Below are 11,672 nucleotides of genomic sequence, written 5' to 3'. Positions count from 1 at the left end.
GAATAATTTCCTCACCCTCAGGCCATCCAAGATGTGGATGAGTTTGTTTCTTCATCAGAATAGATTTGGAAAAATTTAGCATCCTAGGATCCATCCACCTAGGATCCTCTGCAGTGAATGGGTACCGTCAGAATGAGAATTGAAACAGCTGATAAAAACATCACAATAATCAAGTAATCCACACCACTCCAGTCTATCAGTTAACTTCTAGTGATTTGAAAAGCTGTGAGTTTGTAATAAAAAAATATCTGTCATTAAGATTTCAAACAGTTGCCTCCAGCTAAAATACGAGTCCTCTAGTCGTAATATTGCTTTCTTCAGTGAAAAAGTATTATCAGTGGAGGAAGCATTCTTAAGAATCATTATGCATGTTATTGAGGTGTTTTGGCCAGAACACCTCAATAATGGATTTTTGTTTTATTTTACAAACACACAGCTTTTCACTTTATAAGATGTTAATTGATAGACTGGAGTCATGGTGATTGCTTGTGGATTGCGATGTTTTTTATCAGCTGTTTGGACTCTAATTCTGATGGCACCCATTTACTGCAGAGGATCCATTGGTGAGCAGGTGATGTAATGCTAAATTTCTCCAAATCTGTTCTGATGAAGAAACATCGTTGGATGGCCTGAGGGTAAGTAAATTTTCAGCAAGTTTTGGGTAAATTACACCTTTAAAATATGTTTCAAATTATTATATCAATATATCTTCTTAAGTATTGATTTATTTAAGATATGATTCCCACTCTGGGCATGTAAGTTTCATGCAGTTTTGTATAAGATTTTGATTTCCAAAATCTGCAACAGTTTTTTCACCTCTGCTTTTCAGTGTGGTAGTTATTTGTGAAAAAGGAAAGAGTGAATAGCAGATTTTATTTGGTCACAGACTCAGTTTTGCAAATGATTTCATTTTCATTCATTAAAGGCGGGCATGATCTATGCAGGATCCAGTGAGTTAAAAAGATACTACTGATTACAGTGAGTTAACAAAGAGACTAATGATTTTTCAGTTTGCTTGGTGAAATGTTTATTGCAACTACTACTATGCCTTTCCAGTTGGATGAGGACTAAGGTTTTGCATCGTGGGTGGTTTGGAGCAGTGTCAACTGTTGTTTATGTAAAAATAAATCCTAGTTCTAGAAAGTTCTAGAAACGAAAACAATTACTGTTTTTGTTATTTTTTTTTTCACAGCTGTCAACCGCATTGATTCAGTTTGATTCATGTCAGTTTTATTTGAACTTTTAAAAAAGTATTATCTAAAAAAAGGTAGAATGGAGCCTGAGCATTTGGATTTGGAAAGGCATACGTTAGCTGGAGATGGGTTGTAATTATAGCATCTTTAACATGGTTTAGAAAACAAGAATGAAGGCTTAATTTTTTTTGTCTTGAATCCACCAGTTTGAATTGCAAGATTGTTTTGTTTAAGATGTATGAATCTGCATGTTTTGGGGGATTGAATTTCAAAATCCATTTTTAGACAGCCAGATGCATGCTCAGGTGCCACTTATGCATGTAATCATCAATGTAATCATCTACCAAAACTGGGTTTTGGATTCAAGTGTGAGTTCTGTGAAATAGAGTGTGTTACACAGCAAATAAGTAAATGGACATAAAATATTGATTTGACTTGAAATTATGTGAGAAAAAAAACAAAACAAAAAACAAAGCAGTGTAGGAAATTAGTCAGTTATACAGTTAGACTGAGAAATTCTGTGATTGACCAATCAGAATTCACAGTGTTACAAATTGTCATGTAATAAAATAGACTACTGTTCAGAGGTTTGGGGTTGGTAAGATTTTTTAATGTGTTTGAAAATAAAAACAGTGAAATTGTGAAATATTAATACAATTTTAAATATTTTTTATTAATATATTCCTGTGATGGCAAAGCTGACTTTTAGCAGTCATTACTCCAGTCTTCAGTGTCACATCATGATCCTTCAGAAATAATTTTAATATGCAGATTTGGTGCCATATAACCTTATTAAAACAGGTGTGCTGCCCAATGAACTGATACATGTTTTGAACAACATTTATTTGAATTGATTTTTTGTAACAGTTTAAAAATTATTACAGTAATTTTTACTGTCATTCTTGCTGAATAAAATGTATTTCTTTCAAAAAAAAAAAAAAGATTGACCCCAAACTACAAAGTATGAGCATTTCAATATTCACACTCATCTCTTTCCCGCCCTCATGCTTTCTTCATCTCTATATCTCTTTCTTCTTTCCCCCCCATGTCTTACATATACGTCTCTATTCTTTGAGACTCTGAATATTGAAGGAGATGGGGGATTCATAGGGGTCATGGAGCCCCTGGGAATGTAACTGATTCGCTCTGAGTACACGCCCAGTTTGGTGCTCACAGCTCTGGCCACAGCACTCAGGGCAGCACGCCAGACTGGCTATTTATGCCTGGTGACCCGCAGGCATTGCTGCTCTACTGTAACATACAGAGCTGGTACAACCATCCGGTTCTGTAAACACACACACACACACACACACACTCACAAGCTGCATCTAATGGCACTGCATGAATATTAACAGCCTCTTTATTGGTAATAATTAGAATATGAAATCTTCTCCCAAGTCTCCATTGTGATGCTGATCGTCGTGTAAATAAATTGCCAGTGGTTATTTCATGTTTTAAATGGCCACAGATTGACTCAGTTCATAAAAATGAACGACTTCCACTTTAATTATCAATCTCCTCTCGCAGCCACTGTGCATTGAACGTGTGATTTCCTTCCTTCAGCTCCCAGAGTGACCGGAGATTAGCTGGTGCAGCTACCAGAGCAGGATGTCAATATGGCTGCTCATCTGCTCGTTCCACCCAGACCTGACAGCTTCCGGCCCTTCTCGCCTGAGTCTCTCGCTGCTATCGAGCGCCGCATCGCAGAGGAGGCGGCCCAACGGCCCAAAGGCGAGAGACGGCCTGATGATGATGACGAAAACGGGCCCAAACCCAACAGCGATTTGGAGGCGGGAAAATCCCTGCCCTTTATCTACGGAGACCTTCCGTCCGAATTTGTGTCCGTCCCGCTGGAGGACCTGGACACCTACTACAGCAACCAAAAAGTATGTGTCAGAAGATTTTAAAATGGAAGCTTGTTATTTGCGTTTAGACGGCCAGCAGGACTTCAGTCTGGTGTTATAACACGTATCATTCTCTGTAGTTACATAACACCTTGTGAAACATATTTGAAAAGAGATTGTCGCAGATTGTGTGCACTGTAACCACAATCCATTTTTCTCTGCTTCAGACCTTTATAGTATTGAATCGTGGGAAGGCTATATTCCGCTTTAATGCTACGCCAGCTTTGTATATTTTGAGCCCCTTCAATCCACTGAGGCGAATCTCCATCAAGGTCCTGGTGCATTCATATCCTTTTTCAGCTGAATGGATGTATGTAAGCATCTAAACAACGTATAGATTAGTCTCCAGACTTTTCACTTGCAACATACATTCTTGTCTATATCATCTTATTTTGATAGAACACTGGACCCAACATCTGACAATCTGACCAACTGAACTGTACTGATACTGTATAACGTTCAAAAGTTTGGGTTCTAAGATTTTTTTAATGTTGATGAAAAATGTCTCTTAAGGCTGCATTTATGTGATCAAAAATACAGTAAAATAGTAGTATTGTAAAATATCATTACAATTTAAAATAGTTATAAAAAAATAAATGTTTCTGTTTTTTTTTAACTATTTTAGCTATGGAATTTATTCCTGTGATGGCAAAGCTGAATTTTCAGAAGCCGTTACTCCAGTTTTTAATGTGACATAATCTTTCAGAAATCATTGTAATATGCTGATTTGGTGCTCAAGAAATGATGTTAAAAACATTTTTTTAGATATTAATACGTTTTTTTCAGGATTCCTTAATGAATAAAGAGTTCAAAAGAACAGCATTTTTTATGAACTGTCACTTTATTATTACTTTGACCAATTCCGCTTCTGTAAGTTGAATCGTTTGCTACTAAGTGCCTCAAAAAATATTTTTTAATATCTTTCAAATATTTGAAGCTACAAGCCTGGCAAATGTTTGGCAAATCCAATAATTATTTCTTCCTCTTGAGCATTGATAATACAAAGACAATTACCCTAGGTGTGCTGTCTGAGGCTGCACATGACATTAGGTGTAGTTGGGTGAGTATACATGCAATATTTGTGTGTGTTTGTGTCTTTGTGTATATTCCTTGACTGCTGCTCACAATGTTCAGTTTTGTGATCATGTGCACAATCTTGACCAACTGCTCCTTCATGACCCTCAGCAATCCCCCGGATTGGGCCAAGAATGTGGAGTAAGTCACATCATTAACACCGTTGTGCATAATTTTACAGTTTAATCTTTTGACAAAATTGTCAAAATTGTCTTTCTCTTCCGGGACAATGAACTAAACATCCAAAAAAGTAATCTGTAGATTGTGTCCTCTCCCCCTTATTTATATATTTATATAACAGCTATTACTGACTAACAAAACCATGTAGCAAATCAGGGTTTTTTAGGACTTTTAAAATTATAAAATTATAAATGTATAAATAATTTAATAAATAAAATAATTTATCCTAAAATTAAAATTTTTCTATTTTTATTCGGTGGAACAAAAAATGCATAGTTTTTATTTTATAGTGACCAATCATATCTGTTCATTTCTAAAAAGGCAAAAGTAAACACCAAAAAAGCATCATAAAATTGGTTTATACTCTACAGTTCATTCTTGTGCACTGTATTCTATGTTTTCTAAAGCCATACAGTAATTTTGTGTGAGGAAATGACTGAATTTATGTTATTGTTCAATGATATTCTTCCCCTCTAGTGAGCTGTTAACTCAAGAACTGCTGTGAGTAGATTGAGTCAGTGAGTTAACCTTGTTGAACAAAATGGAATGATTAGTTCATGAATCATTTGGTTCCTTTCAGTGAACTGGATCAATTGGATCCTCAAAAGAACATTTTTTCAATGGTTTAATTTTTGAGTTCAATGCGATGCAGAGTCATTTCAGTAAAAATAAATAAATTAAGTCTATTCCTTGCACATACTGTAGTATCATGGTTTCTGAAGACTTGGAATTGACTGTAATATAGAGGACAAGTTGTATGAACCAACCTATGGTGTATTTTGTTTTGTTTTGTGCAGCTTAACATACAGTATATCTTGTCTCCTCTTTTTTGTTTCACAGAAATAAACTTTTGAGAATAAGTACATCCTGTTTAACTTCAGCCCATCAGCATTCCTTGCACTGACTTTTTTTTCCAATAGGAAGTTTGTCAGCACAGCAAAAAAAATAGCATCATTACATGGGATCTTTAACACTCGATTGTTTCAGTTTCATACAACTTAATTGTTCTTAGTGGAGTTTGTTTGTGTGCATTCAGGTACACGTTCACAGGGATCTACACCTTTGAGTCCCTGATTAAGATCCTGGCACGGGGCTTCTGCGTGGGGAAGTTCACTTTCCTGCGAGACCCCTGGAACTGGCTGGACTTCAGCGTCATTCTGATGGCGTGAGTATCTCTGAAGACAGATGCTTCTCGTGCTTATTATTTTGTATTAAAAACATAAGACAAATGAGACCGTACACTGTTTTTCCTGAATTGTTAATGCGAGTTTGCTCAGATAGTTTTGGACACATTGATGAAGGAAAGCTGGTGAATCCATGTCGGTTGCGGTTGTGTGCGTTTGAGCGAGTGTGTGCGTGCGTGCATTTGTGTTAACTCTTTATTTGATTCTACAGGTATGTAACTGAGTTTGTAAACCTAGGCAATGTGTCAGCTCTCCGTACTTTCAGAGTGCTCAGAGCTTTGAAAACTATCTCAGTCATTCCAGGTAAGGGATGTGTGTGTGCGCGTGTGTGTATAGAGGTGCGCATGCGTGTGCACGTAAACACAGGTGTCAGTCAGGTGTGTGTCTCTGTGTGACGTTTCCCTCTGCTACCCTGTCCTGTCCTAACATGCGTGCGTGTGTGTGTGTTTGTGCGTGCGTGTGTGTGTGACCCCTCCCCCACCCCCTCCCCCTCCCTACAGATATGTAACAGAATTTGTGGATCTGGGCAATGTCTCAGCACTGAGAACCTTCAGGGTTTTACGAGCACTCAAAACTATATCAGTGATTCCAGGTGAGGGCTAGCTCACAGGCTGCCTCTCTCTCCATCAGAGCTCTCACTCACTCCATCCCCTCCTCCGCTGGCCTCTCTCTCTCATTCTGTCGCTCCCAGCGGTCAGAGAAAGCAGGAATCCGCTCGGGCGTAAAAAACGGGATTCCAGGCTTTTAAAAACACATTCTGTAGTTTTTCTTATATCCCTTCTGCCGGGCTCTGCTCTGTTATTTCCCAAAGACCTTCACGCCTTGGGAAAGGTCTCCCATCATGCCTTGGGAAATAGACAACTGGGCATTTTTGAGTTGCGTTGTTTTTTTTGCATGAGACATTGCTGAAGCCTATAGCCTGAGATAGAGAACTTGAGACCCTCTACTCTTCTCTTCTCCTCTGTCTGCTGTTTGAGTTCTATGTGCATGCGCACCGTCGGCCGTGCCCGTTGTTTGCCTGCTGCGTGTGTGTGTGTGAAGCGCACACACACACACGCATGCACAGGCAACACTCGCACTCACTGTTTTACACTGCATGATTTAATGTTGTTTATACGCAATTTCACATACATTTATTCAACTAACATGCGCACTAATATTTAAAACCATGTTTTAATCACCAAAAGCTTCAGACCTTTGCTTTCTTTTTACTAATTTATTATATCTAAAGCAGAATGTTTTCTAAATTTGTAGTGTTATTCTAGATTAAAAAAAAAAAGGATTGAAGTAACTATATTGTTAAAATTATAATTAATGTAAAATTAAAATTATAATTAAAATTATAACTATTATAATTAATAATTGTCAGATTATATGGAATAGTTCAGCCAAAAATGAACATTCTGCCATTTTTTTTCCTTATTCATCCTCATTATTCCAAACTAAACCTGTATGCTGTTTTCTAAGATAGCTTTGTGTAAAGAACAGATCAGAAATTGAGTCTTAATTTAAATATACACTACACAAGATTTTCAAGATGACACTAAATTAATTTTATTTTTCTGTTGTCACACAAAGCTGTAGTACACCAGTTGTATATGACACTTTTATGGTGCTTTCAGGGTGTTTTTTTTTGGAGCTTGACAGCTGTGCTTGCTATGAACTGTCACTGTGTAGAATAGAGCTGTGTCAATTTCCTTTTTGTGTTTAACAGAAACAAATAACAACATACAGGTTTGGAATGACACGAGGGTGAATAAATAATGAGTTTCTGGGTGAACCATTCCTGCAATTAAAAAAAAAAAATCACCAGGATGACAGGAAGAGTAACACTTTAATAATAAGGTGCATTAGGTATTATGAACTAACAATGAACAATAATTTACAGTATTTAGGTTTAGTGTAATTTATAAATGCACTGTTGTTCATTGTTATTCATGTTTGTGATAGTTAATTTCACAAAATATCTATAACTTTATCAGTAAAGTTACAAATTTATATTAACATAAATGTTGTAAAAGTTAATATAGCTATCATTATACATAATGTTAATGTATTAGACCTTATTCTAAAGTGTTACCATAACAGCCTGTCCATATCTATGTAGCTGTACTGACCATTCTCACATTGTGTTTGAGTTGATGTGTGTATCGGTAGTGTTTTTGACCACCGTTGCATATTCCTCAGGGCTGAAGACTATCGTTGGCGCTCTGATCCAGTCGGTGAAGAAGCTGTCAGACGTGATGATCCTGACTGTGTTCTGTCTGAGTGTGTTTGCTCTGATCGGACTGCAGCTCTTCATGGGAATCCTGCGGCAGAAGTGTGTGAAGATGCCGGAGGTCAATGTCACTGAAAACCTGACCGCCACGCTGAACTATAGCACTGGTTTAGAGCTGCACAGCACCTTTAACTGGACAGAGTACATTAGTGATGAGAGTAAGTGAAGAATGTGTGCTTCTCTCTCTATGTGTGTGTGTGTGTGTTATTGAGATGCTCATTGACACTACATGTCCTTGAGGATGTGAGGAAGCACTAGTTCTCAAAGCACTCTTATGGTTGTGTGTGTGGATGTGTGTTGCCTCACAGTGAGTGTGGTTTAAAGGCTAGCCTTTTTTAGACAATTTAGACAAATGCACTTCCTTCAAGCTGTAGGATTCAGGGCTAGAAACATACTGTACATCTTTGTGTGTATATATTTATTAGCTTTGTATCTTTATATTGTTTCTTGAAATTTATCTTGTGCCTTTCCCCTTTTTAGGCAAGTATTATTTCCTCCCAGGCCGCAAAGATCCTTTGCTATGTGGAAATTCAAGTGATGCTGGGTGAATATGTTCTTTTAGATTTCACATGCTAGTGAACAGAATATAGATAGATTAGATGTTGTAATATAAAGAAAGGTTTTTTCTTCAATTGAAATATTGCAGGTTTACTTAATCTAACATTTTTTTGCCAATTTTTAATTGGTTATGTGTATGTAATGCTTTGTTTCTCAGCCTTTTTGATTCTAAGCTGGTACTGGTTATAGGTAACTATAACTTAATTTTAAAGGGGTGGTTGATTGCGATTTCACTTTTTTAACGTTAGTGTGTAATGTTGCTGTTGGGCTCTCGGGCGAGATCCCAATTCGTCAGTCACGACTGACGTAACGTCGAACGTGACTGACTGAAAGGGAACTAGGGGTGCACGTAGAAATCTATTCATATATGAATCGCGATTCTGTCTTATAACGATTCTAATGGATTCACAAGTTTCAAAATCAATGTTCTAACGCAGCGTTCTTAATACTGTTCCTCGCGTCACCTGCTCGGCACACTCTCTGCTCTGCTGCATCTCTCTCTCTCATTCAGATTATGAGCTCATAAAAGCCGTGCTTGCACAGGTTCTGCATGATCCTCTTCAATAATATCCTCTGCTTCTCAATCAGGTTCAAACTGATAAGCGATATTAACGGCGCCATTGTTTACAATACAACCGAAGCACATGCCGCTGAGGTGAGGGGCGGGACATTTAGACGCGCACTAGAGGCGGTTTAGCCAGTCACAACACACTGGGCTAGCTAACCAATCAGAGCCCATCGCCTATTTCTGAGGGAGGGGCTTCATATAAACAGGAAAAGATCAGCCCTTTCTCAGAGAAGGGATAGAGCAGTGTGGAATAAAAGTAAATTAAGTGAAAAATTATGCGGTTTTTTTTTTTACGAAGCATTAACTCATGTTAGACTGCACCCCATAAACACAATCAAGCCTAGAAAAAAACAGTGAACCACCCCTTTAAGACTTATTGTGACACCCCTGAAAGTTTGCTGAGGCCCCCTAGTGGGCCCCGGCCTCCTGGTTGAGAACCACTGATATGATGTCCCTTGTTGGGCTAAATTGCTCAATTTTTTTCACTGAATATACTGAAAATATTTTTTCATATTCCTTGGAATAACAGGCAGTGTCCAGAGGGCTTCACGTGTATAAAAGCAGGTCGTAATCCTGACTACGGCTACACAAGCTTTGACACATTCAGCTGGGCATTCCTCTCACTCTTCCGACTCATGACACAAGACTTTTGGGAAAACCTCTACCAGCAGGTACAGCCCTGACATCAGCTTACCATCCATCTGGTCTCAATATCCTCCTGTAGACATGAAAAGACACCCTATATCCTTCTACAATGTCTAGGCCATGGCTATTTATTTCTTATAAACATTATACCACACCATTGTTTCTTGAAGCTCCAGCACAATAGCAAAACAAATTTAATTTTGTCTGAGTTGTGAGCTAATTGAATGCAATGAGAGTATGTGAGTATGGTCAAAAAGTTTAATGTCATACGCAAACAAATAGGAACTGACCCTTCGCTGGAGTTTGATTGACAGGTTATCTGACCAATCATAATGCCAAATCTGCTATTTTGTCCGACAAACAAATCAGACAGCAGATTAGATTTACGTCAGTGGACTTGAACTTGAAAAATGGTGTGTATTGACATCTCTCTGCGGTTGAAACAAGATACCTTCTGATGTTCATTCATGTTTATTTTGTGCTATAACTAGTAATTATTACAATTTATGATTACTTTAATAACAATTTCTCAGAATGAAGTAAGTTTGGTACACTCAATTCAGTTTCTTTACTGACTGGACCAACCAAAGTTGCATCTGATATCACATACTGTCAGAGTAGGTTCAAATTTTCGATGAAGAACTCTTTGTGACCATGAAAAGGAATGTTCTATATGTAGTATGAAAGTGTGTAGTTTGAATGAAATGTTGGAAGTGTCATTTGACCTGCATTGCAAGTTGCGTTGCTTCAGAGCAAGTCATAACTCCATGGCTTTATTGGATAGTAAAGTGTCCAACTGACAGCTCAACCGGGTACTTTGCACCGGCGGATTTATGCATATTATGCATATTTGCATATACTCTTATCACATACTGTTTTCGCCTACTATATAGTAAGGAACTAAGAGTATTCTGACACAGGGCAATTTTTTTCTGTTGTAGGTGATATTTAAAAAATAAAGAAAACATTATGAAGTTTAGCCCATTCTCCTGTATGCATTAGAAAACATCAGCATCTCTCCATTAACTAATCAATATCCTTTCACTTGTTTTTTCATTCACTTTTTTCCAAAAAAGCATTTTTGTAACATTTTGTTCGTGTATGTGTGTTCTGTCTCTCACAGACCCTGCGTGCAGCTGGAAAGCCCTATATGATCTTCTTTGTTCTTGTGATCTTCCTGGGCTCCTTCTATCTGGTGAATCTCATCCTGGCTGTGGTGGCCATGGCATATGATGAGCAGAACCAGGCCACCATAGAAGAGGCTCAACAGAAAGAGGAAGAGTTTCAAGCCATGCTAGAACAGCTAAAGAGACAGCAGGAAGAGGCACAGGTAGCAAACACACATAGACACACTCATACTAGCATGTCAGAATACACAAACAGAGCTGGGTAGTAACTGATTACATGTAATCTCGATTATGTAATCAGATTCCAAAAATTAAGTTAAATTCAATTAAATTCAAGTTTATTTTTATAGCGCTTTTCACGATACAAATCGTTGCAAAGCAACTTTACAGCAAATTAAGTTTCTACAATATTTAGTGGTAGCTTATCAGTGGTGACTGTCAGTTAATGTACATATGGCAGAAATGTACGGAAAAATCAATTAAAGAAGTAATCAAACAGACGATGAACACTAAGTACTTGTAATTAGATTAAATTACATTAAAAACACTTGTAATCAGACTACAGTTACTTTTTTATTGATTACATGATTATATATTATTCACACAATAGCAATAATTTATTCATAATTGTGACCCATACTGGCAAAATGAGTCGGAATGAGCACAGGCTAATTTTGAGCTACATGCAAAAAAGTGAAAAATGACGATTTTAGTCGAATTTGAGGTTTTCACAAAAATGAGTTCATTAAAGGGGTCATATGATGCGATTTCAAGTTTTCCTTTCTCTTTGGAGTGTTACAAGCTGTTCGTGAATAGATGAGATCCCTAAACTTGCAAAGACTAAAGTCTCAAACCCAAAGAGATATTCTTTATAAAAGTTAAGACTCGTCCACACTCTCCTAAAACGCCTCGTTTAAAGGGGTCATATGATGCGATTTCAATTTTTCCTTTCTCTTTGGAG

General features: G+C 37.5%; 1 protein-coding gene across 2 annotated transcripts in view; it reads left to right on the top strand.

The window, feature by feature from the left end:
* The window catches only part of LOC107677574 (sodium channel protein type 2 subunit alpha-like), a 50,182-nt gene that overhangs the window by 3,510 nt on the left and 35,000 nt on the right, over positions 1-11,672 (top strand). The window contains exons 2-10 of one of the 2 annotated variants that reach the window (XM_016472508.1): positions 2,757-3,079; positions 3,265-3,383; positions 4,223-4,312; positions 5,388-5,516; positions 6,036-6,127; positions 7,723-7,971; positions 8,294-8,357; positions 9,469-9,610; positions 10,708-10,914. In XM_016472508.1, the coding sequence (XP_016327994.1) occupies positions 2,810-3,079; positions 3,265-3,383; positions 4,223-4,312; positions 5,388-5,516; positions 6,036-6,127; positions 7,723-7,971; positions 8,294-8,357; positions 9,469-9,610; positions 10,708-10,914 (1,362 nt within the window). In that variant the 5' untranslated portion in view covers positions 2,757-2,809. Of the gene's footprint in view, positions 1-2,756; positions 3,080-3,264; positions 3,384-4,222; positions 4,313-5,387; positions 5,517-5,746; positions 5,839-6,035; positions 6,128-7,722; positions 7,972-8,293; positions 8,358-9,468; positions 9,611-10,707; positions 10,915-11,672 lie in introns of both variants that reach the window. The other variant, XM_016472509.1, reaches the window with a different exon arrangement.

This window comes from Sinocyclocheilus anshuiensis, unplaced genomic scaffold (genome assembly GCF_001515605.1).
Source record: "Sinocyclocheilus anshuiensis isolate Anshui unplaced genomic scaffold, SAMN03320099.WGS_v1.1 scaffold472, whole genome shotgun sequence".
Taxonomy (NCBI): Eukaryota; Metazoa; Chordata; class Actinopteri; order Cypriniformes; family Cyprinidae; genus Sinocyclocheilus; species Sinocyclocheilus anshuiensis.
This window is presented reverse-complemented; position numbering and strand designations above follow the sequence as displayed.